At 40.6% G+C, this 19720-nt stretch overlaps 1 protein-coding gene across 1 annotated transcript in view; it reads right to left on the bottom strand.

The window, feature by feature from the left end:
- LOC109960998 (proton myo-inositol cotransporter-like) overlaps positions 1–19720 on the bottom strand; it is a 142426-nt gene that overhangs the window by 89325 nt on the left and 33381 nt on the right. The window contains exon 5 of the mRNA XM_020601523.1: positions 3426–3534. Coding sequence (XP_020457179.1) covers positions 3426–3534 — 109 coding nt within the window. The remainder of the gene's footprint in view (positions 1–3425; positions 3535–19720) is intronic.

The raw sequence follows: 19720 nt of genomic DNA, 5'->3' as shown, positions 1-19720 counted from the left end.
CGTCTGGTGTGAAAGGGCCTTAAGAGTGAAAAACATAAAAAATACACTTGAACCTTCTACTCCAATGGCAGTGTGATCTAGCAACAATATAGGCTCAACTTTAAAACTGCAAGGGGGCTATGTCGTTGTGCATGCATTGCTTCAAGTACAAGTGAAACAATAAAACACAATCCAGGAAGGCAGACTTGAGTAACAGATAGATGAGTGTCAAAACTTATGAGATCAGCACACAGCAGTTTATAAAACTGATTTTACAACTCTGGAAGTTAGCAACAATCATTTTATCCATTGTGTCAGTAACAGGTAAAAAGTAGATGACATTGATGTAGTGACAAAATATGAAGTTAAACCTAGTTTCAACTGCTCTGTTCATCTGAACTGTTGTAGCATACTGTATGTACTGTATTTAATTTGTAGTTAAATTACATTCACACCGGTAAGAAACAGTAATAGCTCATCAGGGTTTTGCTAACATGTCCTTCAATGTTAGATATTTTGCCAATAATTTATATTTTCTAGTTTTCCAGCAGAGAAATAGATTACTCTGTGTCAGCTTCAGTAGACTGAAGTTTGATCCTGTGTTTGATTTCACATGTTACAGCTAGACTGAATGCATTTGAATATATGATCTGTTATCAACCTACTTCTGCTCCCTTTTATTTTAATCATCTTTGTGACTTCATTTTCTTTAGCTTCTCCCAGCTTACATTGTGCGAGAGGCGAGGTACACCCTGGACAGGTTGCCGGGCTATCACAGGGCTGACACTTAGGGCCCTATTTTGAGGATCCATGGCATTTGATCAAGATGTTTTGGTGCAAGTGGTGTTTGCGTGTGTCCATGTTCATTTCAGTAATTTGACGACAAGGAAAAACGGTTCAAGCACCCATGCAAGTAGCAATAGGGCTGTACTTGATCTCCTCATTAAACCAGCGGTGTGTTTTGGGTGTACCATGCAATTATCCAATCAGTGTGAAAACTCACATCCCCTTTAAGAGATGTGAGGGTGTACCATGCAATTATCCAATCAGTGTGTAACCTCACATCCCCTTTAAGAGATGTGTGAGATTGAACATTTGATGGATTTCTAGTATTTTCCACTGAGGAAACAGATCTGCTTGTACGTGAGGTGAAGGCACATGATCACTAATCAAAATGGTATTTATTCTAAATATATACTGTATATATAGCATGACGATGTGCTTAGTGAATACCTCAGGCAGCAGAAACCAGTGGAACAAGGGAAGGAAGAGCAGGAATCTTCATGGAAAGACAAACCTCTGCAGGGTATGTACCACCGTCAAATAGAAGAAGTGGCTGATATCGAAAAATCCTACCAGTGGCTGGACAAAGCTGGACTGAAAGACAGCACAGAGGCACTAATCCTGGCAGCACAGGAACAGGCTCTAAGTACAAGATCAATAGAGACAGGGGTCTACCATACCAGACAGGACCCCAGGTGCTGGTTGTGCAAAGATGACACAGAGACAATCCAGCACATACAGTAGCGGGGTGCAAGATGCTAGCAGGCAGGGCATACAAGGAACGCCATAACCAAGTGGCTGGCATAGTGTACAGAAACATCTGTGCTGAGTACAGGCTGGAAGTCCCAAAGTCAAAATGGGATACACCTCCAAAGGTGGTTGAGAATGACCAAGCTAAGATCCTGTGGGACTTCAAGATACAAACTGACAAACTGGTAATGGCCAACCAACTGGACGAAGGCACAAGTGGTCCCCATGGTAATAGGAACATTGGGGGCTGTGACCCCCAAACTGGGAGAGTGGCTCCAACAGATCCCAGGAACAACATCTGAGATCTCTGTCCAGAAGAGTGCAGTCCTAGGAACAGCTAAGATACTGTGCAGGACCCTCAAGCTACCAGACCTCTGGTAGAGGACCCGAGCTTGAAGGAATAAGATTGCCCTGAAGTGGGGGGCGAGTGGGGATTTTTTAAAATATATATACTGTATTGATGTGCACAACACCCAATGAACACAATGTCATCTCTTTATTTTTAAGTTTTGCATGTCCTGCGCAGTTCCTCCCAGGGTATAACAAGCACAGTGCATGAGCATTGTGCACACACCTAGACAGGCGCCCATCACAACACAGTCAAAGTGCCCATTAACTAGCAATGATGGATTTGACTGTTGACCACAGACCTGGTTTTTGCTGGTCAGTGGTGCAGTCATTTTGTATGCCCTCATATTACCAACACGCCCAAAATTTACTTGGACACATCCAATTTTCATCTGGATACACCTGCTGGCGTGAAGTCAACAGACTGCTGCTTGTTAAAAATCAAAGTGATGTGCATGTCATGAAAACGGTAATTGTGCAGGTAGGAAATTAGAAACCACAAACACGCTACCCATGCCACATGTCATGTGTCTGTTGCAAGATAGGGCCCTTAGAGACAGACAACTACACACACCCACAATCACTCCTCTGGGCGAGTTGCCAGAAAGCCTAAGCTGCATGTCTTTGGACTATGGAAGGACCCTAACATGGGCCATCCTGGAAACTGGTACCACAAACCTGGTCAACTGGCCCTGTTAAGTTTAAGTTTTCCTATCAGTCTATAAGCACATTTGTGTGAAAGAGGTGGAGCTGTTAATTAGAAGTGACATTGCCAGAACCATGAATGAAGTAGTCTACTGAATATACTGTAACATGAGATGGAGTAGTAATACCTGTGGGCAAAAATGTTTAGAGCCAGAGCAAAAGTGATGTTATGGTGGGTGAATTATGAACAATAAACCATGGGATGGATCATTTTTTCTAATCAATGACCATCATTACAGATTGTACTCATGTTATTCTGAGCTGCAGTGATGGAAGACTGTAAAAACATTAGCAGTCAGGAATTTGGTCCTCTAGTGTTCTCTAGGTATTCCTTTAACTTATACCAGGCACAACATCAAACTGATGAAGCCAGGTGAGAGTGCAAGCACAAATCCATGTTTATTTTTTATTCTGTGCCAACTGTTGATTATCATGGAGGCTGTAGACTCCTGCAGTTTGTTAGAAAGTCTGCTTTAAACCAGAGTGACCCATCAAAGTTTGAAACAGTAAAGCAATCTGACTGATCATGATCCAGTGGGAATGAACCCTCGGTTTTTCCAGTGACCTGACTGGTCAGTGCTCAGGTTGTTGTCAGGTTTTGATCTGATCTTCTGAAGTTAACCTACTCCAGAGCAGGTTAGCCATGCGCCATAAGTTACCGTGGCAATGTAGCCTGATTAAACGTGAGCTTTGTAGTAAAGGCCCCAGCTCTCACATGAAGGAAAGATCACAGAAGCTTTACTACAGAAGGTAATGGGAGCTTAATGCTTAGACCAGCGCTCACAGTCTGTCAGAAAAAGTATCTTTGGCTACTAGTGCTGGACAATGGAGGAGTAAAATAGGCTGACGTTTACACTCACATGACTATGTTGATTCCCGAGAGCTGCTGCAACATCTGAAGACCGCAGCCCACCAAGAGGGCTCGCTGAGTTGGGGGGTAGGTCAGCATCCGCCAGATCACTGGGCCATCTGGGGACACAAGCAAAGGAACAGCAGAAATTTATTTCAAACTCAGTAGGAATCATTGTGGAACATAAAATACACTTATTATTGAGCCTATAATTTAGCTATCAATTATTCATGATGCTGCTACAAAAGGCCTACTATAAAATGACTAACATTTAACTACTGTTAGGATTGAATGTCTTTCTACAAAGAATAGAAATGAGGACCTGAAGATTTTAATTGAAGAGGATTAAAACAAGGGGAATAACACCTTGTCTACTGAATTAGATGGGACCAAAATACAGTTTCATATACGCAAAACACACATACAACTCACTCATTTCTGTTAGCCAATAAATACCAATATAATAGATTTATGATCTCAGCATCAAGTTAGCATAATGAGTCATACTGTCTTCAAACTGGAAGACCAAGATTCAAGCCTCTGTGACAGCAATCATCTGCCTTAAAGAGCCCATGGCATGCTTTTCTGTGTTTTGAAGTTATCGTCAGTGTAACACTACCTGTTGCAATTAATTTAACTACTACTTTGGCAATGTATGTGGTCCTGTGGAGAAAGAAGCAGCAATCACCAGCTGGATTTCATGACCTTGGAGCTACCTGAAAGGGAGCGATGTTTCTACTACTCTGTGGGATATAATAGTAAGTTAAAAAAAAAAACACATGTTAAAATATGGGGTTTCTCAATTACCTGCTTTGTTTAGAGTGTTACAAATCTCTTTCCATCAGTACATATACCGTTGTTTACCTGGCTCAAACATGTCAGGTAGGATTTGAGGTATTGGTGTTGTCAAAAATGTATCTTATTTGTTGAAGTTTTTCATTTATGTGTTGTTGTAGGTTCCTGACTAGCAACAGGAGTTGTGCGCATTCACGAACTATCCTCTCATTTTCAGGAGGAGGCTCTCCTTGTGATATTTGGTTTTATCATTCTGAAATAATTAAGACCACTTGGAGTTATGATGGGTGCAGAGCTAATCTAGAGGTACACAAGATTAAAAACTAAATGGCTGGAAACGTGATGGTTGAGTCCCCTCATCAAGGGGGTGAGGGAGAACAAAAAGGGAGGACTCAAGGTGCAAACCCAGGTGCTAGTGGAAAAAAAATGGATTTATTAAGAACACAAAACAAAATCACTGAGTATATGTATAGTCCATAACCCGGCTAGAGCAGTGGTGGTTGGGGAGACCAAGACGGGCAGGTGAGAAGACGACCAAGGAAGGCGAGCAGACAGGAGAACGGCGACAGGTGAAATGAAAGGAGGGACACAGAAACGAGAAGACAGGGCAGGCGTAGTGCTCATTATTGCGCTCACCGTCAGATACCTATGGAACTGAAATCAATAGCATAGGAACTGTCAGCATTGAAATCATGTTATGTATGGCTGAACATGTGTATTGAAAAAAAATAAATCAACTGCACAGGAAACTGTCAGCGTTGAACTCACATAATGTCTTGATAACATATAATGCTCCAGTGACAAAGGAGCGTCTGCCACGGGTTTATGTAAGAGTGGTTGAATTAGTAGAGACAAGCGTCAGCTGTGCACCACGCCCAGGAGTCAATCAACAGGCAAATGCGACTCAGCTGTGTCTCTGAGCCCGTGGGATGAGAAAGCAGGGGAGAGAAAGGAGGAAGAGAGCCAGAACGCGCCGACCGGACCTGACAGGATATGAGCATGGTATGGGCATTTGAATGAAGTTTTCTTCACAGGATGCTGATTGATCCCGATCTTTGACCTCTCTATTGTGCTGGAAAAGTGCAAAAAGATCTAGCACAGTGGCTGCCTTTGCTCTTTTTCAGATGATGGATATATCAGTTTGCAATATAAAAACAAATCTGATGCAGGCTTTGACCATGCAGAGTCCCAGTTGACTCAATGAAAGAGCCAGGCTGCGATCTCCAAACACACAAAGACAAGCAGCTCCTTTGTGAGGAGAATTCTTAATAGGATGAGAGAGCAGCTGAACAGGCATGGAGTTGTTGGATATAGATGGAGACACACAAAGTGCCAAAAATCAAACAAACAAGCCACACACACCAAGAACCACACAGGTAACACATACAACTCTGTGCCAGGATACACAAGTGACTATGCAAACACAAGCACATACTGTATAAACATATCATAAACAAGCATGCATAAGCCTGCACATATGAGATGACACACACTCACACAGGATGATTATCTGGGAACAGCTGTGTGTGGGAGGACTCTGGACCAGTGAACATCTCATCTCTAGCTGTTTGACAAGCAAACCAGTCTCTGGAAAGGAGGGCCCTTCTAATACACAAACAAAGTTCAGCCTTCCTTTTGATGGTCAGCTGTCAGACTTCTTAGACACACATCACAATTTTTGATTTCTTTCAATTCTGAAATGCTGAAAGAGGCTCTTTAACTTTCACCCACACTAGCAGTCAAATGTTTGGACACATTTTCTCATTCAATTTAATGAGAAAGTGTATAAATATCTGTCTGGTAGTGTATTTTTCCACATTTCAACCGCAGAAGTCACTTCACATCCTTTTTAAGAAACGGACATTTTAGACAATACTCTGAACAAAAACATAACTTTGAATTCAACATGTTTTCCTGAAGTGTCTTGTGTCTCTCATAAACAGGCCCTGCATTTATTTCAGGTTTACAGTATGTTATTCAGCTAAAAGCAACTGCATCATTCATATAGCCCCATCAGCAAAGATTACTGTCTGATGAAAATGGGACAGATGTGAGGTTAGTGACCTTAACCTCTGACCTCCAAAATCTAATTAGTTCATCTGTGAGTCCAAGTGGATGTTTGTGTCAAATCTGAAACAATCCCCAGAAGGTGTTCCTGAAATATCACATTCATGACAATGAGACAGACAGACATCCTGAAAACAAACTGCCTCTGGCCATGGCTGTCACCGGTGCAAAGGCATACAAATTTTGTGTGTTGATACTGACTTTCCACTCAGGTTATATAAAGATTTTCCCTTTGCCTGCTTTGCTCAAAAATATTTTTGGAACAGTATTATTAAAAATACAGTTAATAGAAGCTTATTTTTGAAATGTTTGGGCAGAATTTGTTTCTCTATAACATACTGTATATTTCTCATGAGCAGTTTATCATCAAGGTTCAATATAAAGCAGAGCTCTAACTTCAGACAGTGAAGAGGAAGAGATGAGTTTATGGGCTGAGCCATTTCCATGGTGCTAACATGGTGGTGTGTGATTGTTTGATCCCCAGAAACCAGAGCAGAGGGTCTTATCTGATTAGTCAACAGGGAAATCAGAATTCATAGGCTGAAGTCGAGCTGAGACCTGATGGTCACCTGAAGAAGACTTAAATTTACTCAGCCAAACAAACAAGCACAGACAGATGCAATCAGTCATACAGGCAGAAGATCTATTTCTCCCTTTTCTTTTTCATGCACAAAATCATTTAAAAAACAAACCTCAAACAAACAGTTCAAGTGAACACCGCCCAGCTGTAATTTAATCATATAATATACTGGAAAAGAGGGAGTGCAATAAAAAACAAGCCAGCACACCACAGTGGTTGAGCCTCACAGCACTTCAGCAATTGCATGCCATGCCATGTCAATGCCACTGCAACCACAATTTAACCTAAAAGACAAAACCTATCTTGTTCTGCATCCAAGTAAATACAAAACTTAATTTATAGGAATGATGCATTCAGGTGTAGATAATAGCTAGATATTTGAATAAGGCTAGCAAAAATAGCATACCAGTTCTTGTAAAAAGATGGGCAGTGTACTTGTAAAACACACAAACCTAAAAGTAGACAGCACAGCACACACACATACAGGGTTCAATACAAATAGTGATGTTTCTTATGCCAATCTACACACACAAGCTCTGTGATCATTCCTCCACCATCACTACCTGCACATATCCTTTTTGATCTCCCATCCGATCATCTTTCTATTCAGTTAACTGTAATAGCCTCAGGAGCATGACAGGGTTTGTTTTTACAGTGAACAAAGCCTGGTATGCACTTATAATAAGAACCAGGTCTGTCTCCCTCCTCTTCTTCTTCTCCTCTTTGATATTTATATAAGGAATCTCCACTTTTCCTCAGCTACCTGCTTCTGGGAAAAAACTAAATTCTTTGTGGCCAATTTGAGCACCCATTTAGTACCATCCCATCAGATGTTTCTTTCTACTCACACTTCAAACACGTGTCACAGTCAGTGTAATGAAAAACACAGCAGGCAGCGAACAGAGAAGAGCAACAAAGATTTAGATGGCAGCTTGCTTTCCAGGAGCACCTGCAGGCATTCATTCACTACTGATTCCCATATTCACTGGGAAATCCATTGTAAATCAGTTAAATGTAATTTTATCCATGGCTCAATGCATGGTCAAAACCATCAAGACAGGAACAGCTGGTGATGTACAATGGCCAATCAAAGGAAAAAAGAAGCCCAGTGAAGCAGCTGACAGAAGGACAAGAGGAATTATATAGACATAAGTCAGTCTATAAATAGAAATGCCACCACTTTTAAGGTGAACAGAATGGCACTTTTATCCATCCAATCATTGTGTCCTCAGGAAGTAAGTGGTTGCAAGTGGGTTTCACTTATGTAACCAAACAGCTGCAATCAAGGAGTTAAGCCTGAGCCGGCGATCTGCAGCCCTTCTACCTCAACCTCCATCTGTCCCCTAATTGTTTCTCCCACATACTTCCTCTCTTATCTCCTTTCTCTCCTCTGCTTCATCATCAGAGCAAGATCCATGACACCTCATTAGGACTGTGCCACATCATACTGTTCATGATATACTGGTATAATTCCTACTTATGATAAGGATTTGTCATCTCGCAATTTGATGACATCAGTATACACAATGTAATGTGGCATGGAACAAGGAACAAGCATGGCAGAAGGTGGAGCTCACTTGCTGGGAGAATTAATTCTGGAAAAACATCCTTTGCTATTTGGAAATGGTTTGACTACAAGAGATCAGATATGAATCAAACAATTGTGATTTGCAAGTTATGCCAGAAGCCTGTACAAAGGGTGGAAACACCATCCAGAATAGGGCTGGGAGATATAGACTAAAAACTATATCACAATATTTGACTGTATTTTTTTATAACAATATACAGTTAAGGATGATATAATACTATTCAACAATATCTTTTTGTCCACAAGTCAAGGCAACATACAGTTTTAACAGCTGTGCAAATAAGCCTTTATCCAAAAAGTAAAACTTAAGAATGACCATCATCAAATACAAGACTATTAAGTAGGGCTAAAAAAACAAACAACAAAAAACAGAACATGAATTTTATTCACACATCCCTACTTCCCTACAACAGATTGGACTGGCACCATGTCTTTGGCTAAGCAAAATACTCCATTTTCAATCAGCTTTTTATTTCTTTTATCACTGCCAAATGCATTTTTGTTTGTTTGTTTTTGTTTTGTTTTGTTTTTTAGACACTGCCTGATGAAGATCTTAGTTGGATCAAAACATTGCTGCTCTGATGTATAAATTGCCAGGAGCTTAGTGCAACGTGCAGATTATTTTGTGCTAACAATACCTTTGGAATCAAAAGAGTTTGCTTATTTGTTGTTGGTCTAACATCTGTCATGTTTTCCTCACACAACGTCTGGCTTTCCTCTTATTCTGTGTGGAAAGTTGCTTTGATGATATTATGAAGAACCTATATGTGATGTGCAGAAATGTGTCCCTTTGCAAAATATAAAAAATACTGGATAGTAAGAATTGGCTTTTTGTTGGATAAGTGACAACCACACTGGAACTGTAGTGTTAGGTAGAAACAGCATTTTGAAGCTAAAACTTTAGCCAAAGCTCCTGTCTGCAGATGCAGGGGGAGCAGCTGTGTTTATCTTAGAGCACTGAGAGGCCAGCAGTTGCCAGGAGCTCAGCACCAGACAGATAGATGGATGGATAAATGAATGGACAGAGTCACACACAGGGACTGACAAAAAATATACAATGGTAAAAATGAACGCAAAGAGGTGTGGCTCTAAAGTGTCAAAAGGTGCAGCTCAACCAATGCAAAATTGTATCAGAATATACTGGACAAATGTTGGCTGGTAATGTCATCTTTGTAGCCACTGAAACATCATCCAAGTTGTTGCTTTTGATCAGCATTTAATGTTGAAAACTCTTCTCCACAACATCAGATATCCACAGTATTCAGCTGCACTTATATTTGATTGAGCCCTTATCAGTATGCCCTAAAACTTCATAAAAATATTTGTATTGACAGTTCAATGATTACTAGCAGATAAAACGTATGTGAGTATCCAGCTGTTTTAAAAAAGTCTTTCACCAATTTAGCATTCCACTCCTATATATGGACTCATGATGGACAGTTTTAATAGACTGAACTAGTTGAACAAGAGATATTATCCTTCATATTCAATGCCTGTCCTCAAAACCTCCACTACCCAAAATGCAACTTAAGTGCCAACATATCAGTTGGAGATTTGGGTGTTATGCTACAGTAGTCTTTTCTAGAGGAGCACAATTGACTCAAAAACTTAATAATAATAATAATAACACAGACCATCAAAGCCCCCTTAATTTTAGACATGTTTTAACTCCATAAAATGTGGTACACTCCATAGTTCCTTAACACTAATGTATGTCTTTATTAATGAAAAGCTGTAAGGCACAGTGGAATAGCCAAGCAAAATAACTTTCTACCATTAGGAGCTGATGTTAGAACTGAAGCTGACAGTGTTTCTGAAAGCTTCTGAATCTTAGTGTGAAGCTCAACAAAAGCACCATCTTTCTAGTTTGAAACTAATAACATCAAATGGATCAATCAATAGAAAGCAAGAGGTTGCCTTTTGGGTTTCCTGTCAGTCTCTCATCTTGTTTCTGTCTGTTTCTTTAGCCTGAATACTAAGATCAGGGCCACAGCAGTAGCACCTAAAGTTGAGAGAAGGATGCGGCACAGAAATGCATGCATTTTTAAATTCCAGCTGAGATTTCTATTATTTAGTGGTTAGGCAGGGATGGAAAGCAGCACATCAGAAAATTCAAAGATATAACTATTTCTCATTTTCTCAACAAAAATTACTTCCTGCCTCTACACAGCAGGCACTTTCATCTATGTCACTAGGTAAACTCCACCCATCCCAGTATACCTGACATCCTAGTGCCATGACACAGGCATCATTTCAGTCAGTTTTCTTTTTATTTTGACATTTTTTAACGCAAACCAAACTACTTATTCCTCTGCTTTAGCACTTAGGTACGAACAAACTGCAGTGGATGTGTCATTTCCTTGTACCATAAACAAGCCCTTATTGGCTTATCCACATCATGTGGGAAAGCAAATGCCATGCTCTGATTGGTTGAAAAGGTTTACGTGATGACATCAGTGATAATAATTGCTGACACACTGGAACAGATCTGTATAACAGAACATAAGAGACATAGAACATGCAACTGCAGTTTTGCCACAGAGCTACGGAATGTGACACGGTAACAATGCTGCTCTACATGCAGGGGAAACACTGTGCATTCAGGAGAAAAAGGTATCACTCTAACCCAAAGGAAATGGTTTTGGCAATATTTTTAAAAATATAAAGAAAAATGGGGCAACAATCTGGCTGCTGCTGTTGCAGCTGGTGAGTAGTTAGTCCTGAACGAGTAGAGCATACAGTGTGTAAGAGAGAGAGAATGTGGGAGATATAGCCTTGGGGGTAACAGGCAGAAATACATACACACACACACACACAGTAAACTATGTGCACACACACACACACTTTCCATTTTATATCCTATTATTCTGCAGTAAAGATGGACAATTTTGCTGGACACACACACAGTCATATGCCCTATATAACACATAGGAGAAACACTATCAGGAACAGACTGCAGCTGAACTAAATATATACAGAATTTACACATTCAAACACTATATTCATTTTTTCAAACATCCTGTCTTATTTGCCATGTGTGTATTTTCTACTGCAGTCTGAGCCAACATATTGTACTGTCAGTTGCAGAAATAAATTATCACATTTTCAAATGGTGAAAAAAAACAAAGCTCATAAACATTGTTAAGAAGTGTGAAAGAGTCTGGTTCAAGATTAATCTATCCATGAAGGACTTGTGGCAGGTGCAAGGAGGGAATCATTATAGATCTGCCATTGCACAACTCTTGCTCAATTATTAATAAGCTGCTTAAAACCTACAGGGAAACAGAGCAATGGGAGGGCTCTGAGAAAGATGCTCTTTTTGTTTTGTATTTGTCAGTGTTGCTTTTCTTCACTGCTTATGCAGCTCAGTGAGCCACACAAATTCATCAGAACTAGTTTGAACACTGTTGACACATGTTGTAAGAGGCAGCGACCCAATCCTAGAAGCTATTATTCATTGTCTTTCGCTGTATTGCAGAGTACCTTAACAAGACATGATTCAAATAATGAGTGTGATTTCTAGATTTTTGAAAATATTTAGTTTTTCTGCTTAACTGGACAAAGTCATGGAAGCTTTTTTATGTCTCTACATTCAAGATTCAAGATTCAAGATCTTTATTTGCCATTTATGCATAAGCAGTCTAGGCATATAGGAATTCTTGTGCAGCTCTCCTTTGGGGTCAGGTAAAGAGTCAAAAGCAAGAAAGGACACTTAGTCTTAAAATAAAAAAGTTATAAAAGAGTTACTGCACATGTCTGGTAAGAGGTTATTGCATATATATTCTCACATTTCTTGAATTTTTGTATTTGCCATCTGTCTTACTGCGGCAGGGAAAAAGCTGTTGTAAAGTCTTGTTCTGTATGTGATGATACTGTCCACCCTGCTGTGCCTGAGGCTGTGGGTGCAGTTTTTGTGTCTGAGCAGAGTGTGAGCTGGGTGGCATGGATCCCTGATTATGTTCTCTGCCCTTTTAGCGCTGTGTGTACACTGTGTCCATAGCAGGCAGTTCAGTCCCAATTATCCTCTCTACAGTCTTTGTGACCCTTCGAATAACCTTCCTCTCTGCCTGTGTGGTGTTACCATACCAGACTGTGATGCCAGTAGTGAGGATGCTCTCTACCAGTCCTCTATAAGCCTGGGTGAGAGGGCAACAATTCAGCTCAGCTTTTCTCTGCATATTCATAGATGTTGTCTGTGGCTCCCTTGAAGATGTTCCAGTCTGTGGCCTCTAGGCAGCCCTGCAGGCTGGCCTGTGCACAGTTGTTCCAGGTGTTAACAATTCTCACTGAGACTGGTTTCGCCTTGAGTCGTTTGGTGTAAGCAGGTTCTAGCCGGACTGCTAGGTGGTCAGCTCTCCCAAAATGAGGCTTAGGTTCAGTTGAGAAAGCATTTCTAACGTTACTGTAACATTGGTCCAGTGTTTTGTTTCCTCTAGTAGGAAGCTTTTCCTGACATTGCAGTGGTTAAAATCTCCCAGAATAAGCAGCTTCACGTTCACCAAGCTTCTGTAACCTGATTCATCTCCCCCGCCCTCTCCACCTCAGTCCCTTTGATGGTCTGAGGCAGCAGAGGGCAGGGGTTCTTCTGTGGCTCACCTATTATTTCTTTTGTCTTGTTTATGTTGAGGATGAGGTCATTCTCTCCATAAACAAGCATGTCGGTGAGCCTGTGCTGATTGTGAGCTCAGCAGACACCCACCCTCCCATTCTAACTACCTGTAGTCTTTCAGTCAGGAAGTCCAGAATCCAGTTACAGGTGGGAGTTGGTACACCGAAGTCTGTCATCTTCCCAATCAGCCTGCCTGGGTGAATAGTGTTGAATGCAGAACTGTAATCCAGGAAGAGCATCCTAGCATACGTACTGCTGTTGTCCAGGTGTTTCAGGGTATGGAATAAAGCCAGAGCTGTCACATCGTTCACTGATCTGTTGGGGCGGTAGGCAAACTGGAGGGAGTCTACAGTGTCTGGGACCATGTGGTTAATGTGTGTGTGGACCAGTTTCTCTAAGCACTTCATGGTGACTGATGTGAGCGCCACTGGCCTGAAGTCATTCAGAGTGGATGTGTCTGATGTCTTAGGGACCGGCATGATAATGGGTTTTTTGAAAATGCGAGGATTACTGCTTGGGTTAAAGACAGGTTGAAGATGTCTGTATATACAATAGCTAGTTGATCCTGTACTCCGCTTGGTCCCCTGACTTAAAAGCCTCTCGTCTCTTCCTGATTTTCTGTTTTATATCCCTATTAAACCATGGTTTTTGGTTGGGGAAAACACACACCATTCTAACTGGTGTGCATAAGGATGTGCACCAGCTGATGTAGTCACTCACAGTCTCTGCATATTCATTTATATTGAACCTAGACAAACATGGCTGTGCAAATCTTGATACATGATACAGTGTTATTATTATATATCGGGTCCTTAAGAATTTAGACAGTGACAATTTTTCTAATTTTGCTTCTGTACACCACCATAGTAGATCTGAAAATAAGACATGTTACTGAAGTGTAGACTTTCAGCTTTAATTCAAGGGCTTAAAAAAATCTCATGATTTGTTTAGCAATTACAGCCATTTTTATACAAGGTCCCCTCATTTTCAGAGTTTCAAAAGTAGTTTCATGGTCAGGTGTGGAATGTTGCCTTATTATTTCATGACAAAGTATGATTAAGGGTCTGGAGTTTATTCCCAAGTATTGAATTTGCATTTGGCTGCTGTCTATTGGAACTCTCAGTATGTGGTTCAAAGATGTGTTGATGCATGTGAAGAAGACCATCATAAGGCTTAAAAAGCAAAGCACACCTGTTGGAGAGACAACAGAAACCTTAGGAGTGGCCAAATCAGCAATTTGGTAAATTCTCAAAAACTAGGAAGTCACTGGTGAACTGAGAAGCAATAAAAGGCCTGGAAGACTATGGAGGACAACAAAAAATGAATGTTCATAGGTTTGGTGAAGAAAAACCTCTTCACAACACCTAGCCAATTAAGGAATACTCTTGAGGAGGTAGGTGTGTCTCCTGTCCAGCATTACCTGTGTGCATTCCTGACCTGCCAGCGACACCGTTGACTCTCTTGACTCTGTCTCCTTACCTGTAAGTTCCTGATTCCCCAGCAACGACAGTATGTTTCCTGTCTGTCTCCTTACCTGTAAGTTCCTGATTCCCCAGCAACGACAGTATGTTTCCTGTCCCACATTACCTGCTATGTGTTCCTGATCTGCCAGTGACACTGTTGATTCTCCTGATTCTGTCAATTTACTTGTGAGTTCCTGAACATTCAGTGATGCTGTCGCCATACCCGGCAGGCTCTTTTTGCCCATGGCTTCCTAACCCTAATACCTAACCCTTAAAAAACATATTTCATGTCTATTGATGCCTTGTTTCTGTAATGTTAGAGAGAATTGTTGTAAGGCTAGAGAAGTTACTATGTCTGCATTATGCCTGTTACAATATGGGGTTTCTCTATTACCCGCTTTGTTTAGAGTGTTACACATCTCTTTTCATCAGTACATATACCGTTGTTTACCTATCTATGGAGGAGAAATTCAAATTAATTAGTGCCGTCGCAGTTGGTTGTGCTGTCCACTTCAACACAACACCGGCAGCAGGACCTGTGCGCATTCATGAACTATCCTCTGGTTTTCAGGAAGAGTTTCTTTGGTTTTATAATTCTGAAAAAACTACAAAGTATATTTTAGGGATGGGCTAATGTGAAACCTCCCATAGAGGGTGAGAGTTAAGAAAAACCACAGGGGGAAAAGATCTGCTATCATAACAGAAGTCCACTGACTGCCATCCATGTTTAAACCTGGTGGTGTTTAAACTGCTATGAGATCTCAATATGCTGTTTTAGTTCAAATAGTTTGGACAGCATCTACAGATGTTCTTTGGCTTGTTACACTGATGTTACATCTGTTGCACTGATGCAGAAATAACACAGCATTAGGGAACCTCTATATTCACAGTAACTACAGGTAACAAAAAATAATGTCACTCTTGAACAAATTTCTCCATAAATACAACTAAAACCTAAGAAGACCTTTGGTGTGAGGCTTTTCCCATTAAAGGCACAGTGATACAGATGCTATCATAAATTTAGCAACATCTCATGTCTGCCTCAAAACGTTCCCGAGGGGCAATAGAGGCAAAGTGGTAAAGAAATTGTCACATTTGTTCTGGTCAAAAACTGTTGTCTCTCTGCATGAGTCACTTGTTCCTCTTGTCTGAGCAGCCTTGGAACCAATAGAGTGGGTTTAGGTAACACTTTTACAGAACACAATACCACGCAGAGGAGAGGCAGGGGTTCACAATGTGCCAAGACAGCTTTGCTCAAAACTAAGACTCTTACAAGAATATATCTGAATGATGCACTGTGGAAAAGAGAATGTGACAAAGAAAGTGCTGTAGGGATGATGTATTTTTGTATGCCAACCGGGAAGTTAGCATCACCCTGATTCCCTCAACACTGAGCCGATGTGAAAGGATGAGTCTCCATGTTTGCAGCTTCTATAGTCTCATTTAGTCACTTGTTAGCAGCTGTCTTTTTTAAGAAATGGAAAATCACTAGTGTGGTATTTACTGATGTATTTTATGTCACAGAAAAAATGTGAAAATGTATTGGCCTTGTGTTAATCACAGACCTTATTTTAGGTGTCTAAACAAAATCACATTCAAAATCCCACAGACTTAGGGGTGAGGGAATCAGAAGTACAAATATACTAGCTCAGTTCTGGGTTTTAGGACTATAGAGATAAGGATGAGCTGGGAGATGGTTATCTTAGTTTATTGCAAACTATTGAAGCAGGAGAAACCAGAATGGCTCTGTCTAAAGATAACAAAGTTTTCCTTCCAACACCAGTAAAGCTGACAAATTAAAATTAATTCTTATTTGTTTAGTTTAATATAATAAAACCATAATAGCAGCCCTGCGATGGACTGGCGACCTGTCCAGGGTGTACCCCGCCTTCGCCCGACTGCTGGCAGGGATTTGCTCCAGCCCCCTCGTGACCCCGTTTGGGACTGAGCGGTATGGAAGATGAATGAATGGACCATAACAGCTTGTGTTCTTGTGTGGCTATTTCTTTGCTAGTAGTGAATGGTGTATTGAGAATGGTTTTAATCTGCTCACCTAACTCTTGGCAAGAAAGTGAATGCAAATATTTACCAAAATATAACAATTTTTAAGCCTTTAATTTCCTCTTGATATTGTAGTTTGTTCCTTGCTGCAATACAATTGCATCCAAACTTTTGTCTTCATTATTTGGCTACAGTAGTTTACAATCTTCATGCAATTTTTTTTTTTTTTGTGAAAAATTCATTTACCAAAAGCATCATCAGCAACTTGGCTTATACTATTAACTGTCTGATCTGTAAACTGTTTGGCATTCCTCTAACTCTTCTCTGAACCTTTTAGCTTACCTATTCATTCTGCTGATGAAAACTACTGTATCTCCATGCTACTCAGTATGTATTAAGTGTATTGATTTTTTTGAACTGTGAACACTTTCAGGTGCCTACTAATACTTTGAAGAGCAATGAAATTCTGCAGCTGATAGTGAATTCTTAATTTGTAACAGTAATAAAATATTGGATAACTTGAATCTAGAGCTGAATGCATTCACACTTTTGTGTTTGGACACACAAGAACAAAGCAGACAGAGATAGAAACCAGTCACTGAAGTAAAGAGAAGGATAATTCCCTCATCTCCCCTCTTTGCTCTCATTAGAAGCAGCTTGCCTTGCTTGGCATCCTCTGCTAATGCAGCCTCCATGATAATTTCCCAGTTGGGACATTTGTTTCATTTCCCTGCACTCCATCCTACAAGCCCTGTCATAAACTGACTGTTGTTCAAAGTGATGGCAGCACAGTCAGAAATGTGCCATTTCCACTAGTTTTATATCAGAATATTTGTTCATATTACACCTGTGAACATATTTGTCAGTGAGGCCATTTGGGTTTGCTAACACTCAAGCACGACAGGTGGAACAAGAAGGAATGAAAAGCACCAGAGCAGAAAAGTTACTGTATATATTGAAAAATAGATTAGCAGAGAAGACAATGTCTCTGGCATGTTTTAGATTAAATGAAGTGTTATTTGACAGCATAGTTATGAACCCATCTTACATCAGGAAATAGTGATGCTTAGATGGCAGATGAACTTTGAAGCCAGTTGAATCTGTCAGAAACGGCGCGCGTACTGCGGCCGAAAAGTGTTTTTGTGAACTCTATTAAATGGCCAGACGAGGAAGTGTTTAAACAAAAACCGTCTCTTTATTAAGAGAACTAAAACTAAACAAAAACCATACAACACACGGTGCAAACACAAAAACTCACGGTCGGTATCGGTCCCAGGTCAGAGCCAGCAAACACGTACATCCAGGGGAATCCAAAGTGCGTAGTCCGAGGGGAAAGTCCGATAAGCCGATACACATGAGCAGTCCGAGATAAGAGGGCAAGGCAATACAGGGTAATCCAAAAAACAGTCCGAGTCCGAAACACAAATACCAAAAACCGAATATAACGCTGGAAAGTCTGAGCTGGGGTCTAGAACAATCTGGCAGCGTCCTCATGGGAGGACGCTGCCTAAATAGAGATGAAAACAGGTGCACATGATAACGAAGCAGGTGAAACTAATGTGAGTGATGAACGTAAAGAAAAGACCAGAACTAAGGTGAAACAAAACAGGAAATAGTGTCAAAATAAAAGCCAGACAGGAAGCAGTGGAACCGAATCATGACACTATCAAATTAGCTGCCTCAAATGTTTTATGTGCAGGTGTAATTTTTAATGACTGTGATGGTAATTTACATTGAGTTAATTTTATATTTCTATAAATTTAAATGTATGCTTAAATTTAAGGTTCTTCAGTGACTCCAAACATGTTTTCATCCGTATGAAGCTCTGGTCTCATTATAATTTCCTCCTGTATTTAAACAGATCCAGAGCAGCAGTGGTGTTTCATAAAATGTTCAAATACCCCGAATTATTAATGATTAGTAGGATAATTAGGACTGTGACTGTCAGGTCCACTCGGGCGACCTGTCTCTCTTCTCCTTTCTCTCCCCTGCTCTCTCGTCTCGCGGGCTCAGTGACACAGCTGAGTCGCATTCACCTGTTGATTCACTCCCTGTTGTAGTGCACAGCTGAGGCACATAAAGCGCTGGCAGATGCTCCTTCATCGCCAGATCATTGTCACGGACTGACACAGATACGGTGATGTAATGACTGTGATGATAATGGTGGCATTTACGGTGAGATGAAGTTTTTATGTTAAGATGCAGCCACACCCGTTGGCGATCAACTCAGTTTGCCTGATGGCGAGTGTTTTCTCTGTTTACCTGACGGCAAGTGTTCCCCTGCCTTGAGTGCCTGAAGGTGATTTTTTTTCCAGCAGCAGGTACCTGACGGCGAGCGCTACAGCGAACGCTACACCTGCCCTGTCTTCTGGTTCCTGTGTCCCTCCTGTCATCTCACCCGGTGCCGTTCTCCTGTCTACTCACCTGCCCATCCTGGTCTCCTCAGCCTCCACTCTACCCTGGTTTTGGACTATACATATACTCAGTGACTTTGTTTTTGTTCTCAATAAAAATAGTTCAGCACTTGCACCTGAGTTTGCACCTTGAGTCCTCATTTCCACTCTCTCACCCCCCTCGGTGAGGGGCTCAACCATAACAGTGATGGAGATAAATGCCAAAACTCCCTCAGACATCTATTAGGTGAGCGTGCAACGTGTTTGTGCCTGTGTGGCCATACTGTATGAATAATTAGTCATTATAATGACATAAAATGAATAACTTGGAAATGAATCAGAAACATAAATAGAGTCCTTTTTTTGATACTGAACACAGTGTACCATTCAATTGCCTGGAAACAGATGGTTTAAAACTATGAGTCAAACAGAAAATCAGGATAGACAGAAGATTGCTTTGGACCATGCTTAAACTGAGAAAAACAATTGTGTTAAAACTGATATGAAAAAATAAAATATAAAACAGGCTCTATTTAAAACTACTTTAATTCCCTAAAGCTCAAATAATATTGTGATTATGGTACAAAGTGTATTTTAAAATTGTCTGAACATTCTCTGCTTTTATAGCTCTAAATGGAGTTGTATTCGTTTTTAAACAATGTACCTATTTTTCTTGATTACTGACTGTTTGTCTACCAAGATGTCTTATGTGGTGCAGTGACAGTGTGCTAAATTGATGTCAAAAGTGTTTGACATTGAGCAGTAGCCCACTGATGGAGTTTTTCTTGGGGACTGGAATGATGGTGGAG

Source organism: Monopterus albus, unplaced genomic scaffold (genome assembly GCF_001952655.1).
Source record: "Monopterus albus unplaced genomic scaffold, M_albus_1.0 scaffold51.1, whole genome shotgun sequence".
Taxonomy (NCBI): Eukaryota; Metazoa; Chordata; class Actinopteri; order Synbranchiformes; family Synbranchidae; genus Monopterus; species Monopterus albus.
Note: the sequence above shows the minus strand (reverse complement) of the source record. Positions and strands in the feature narration are given on the sequence as shown.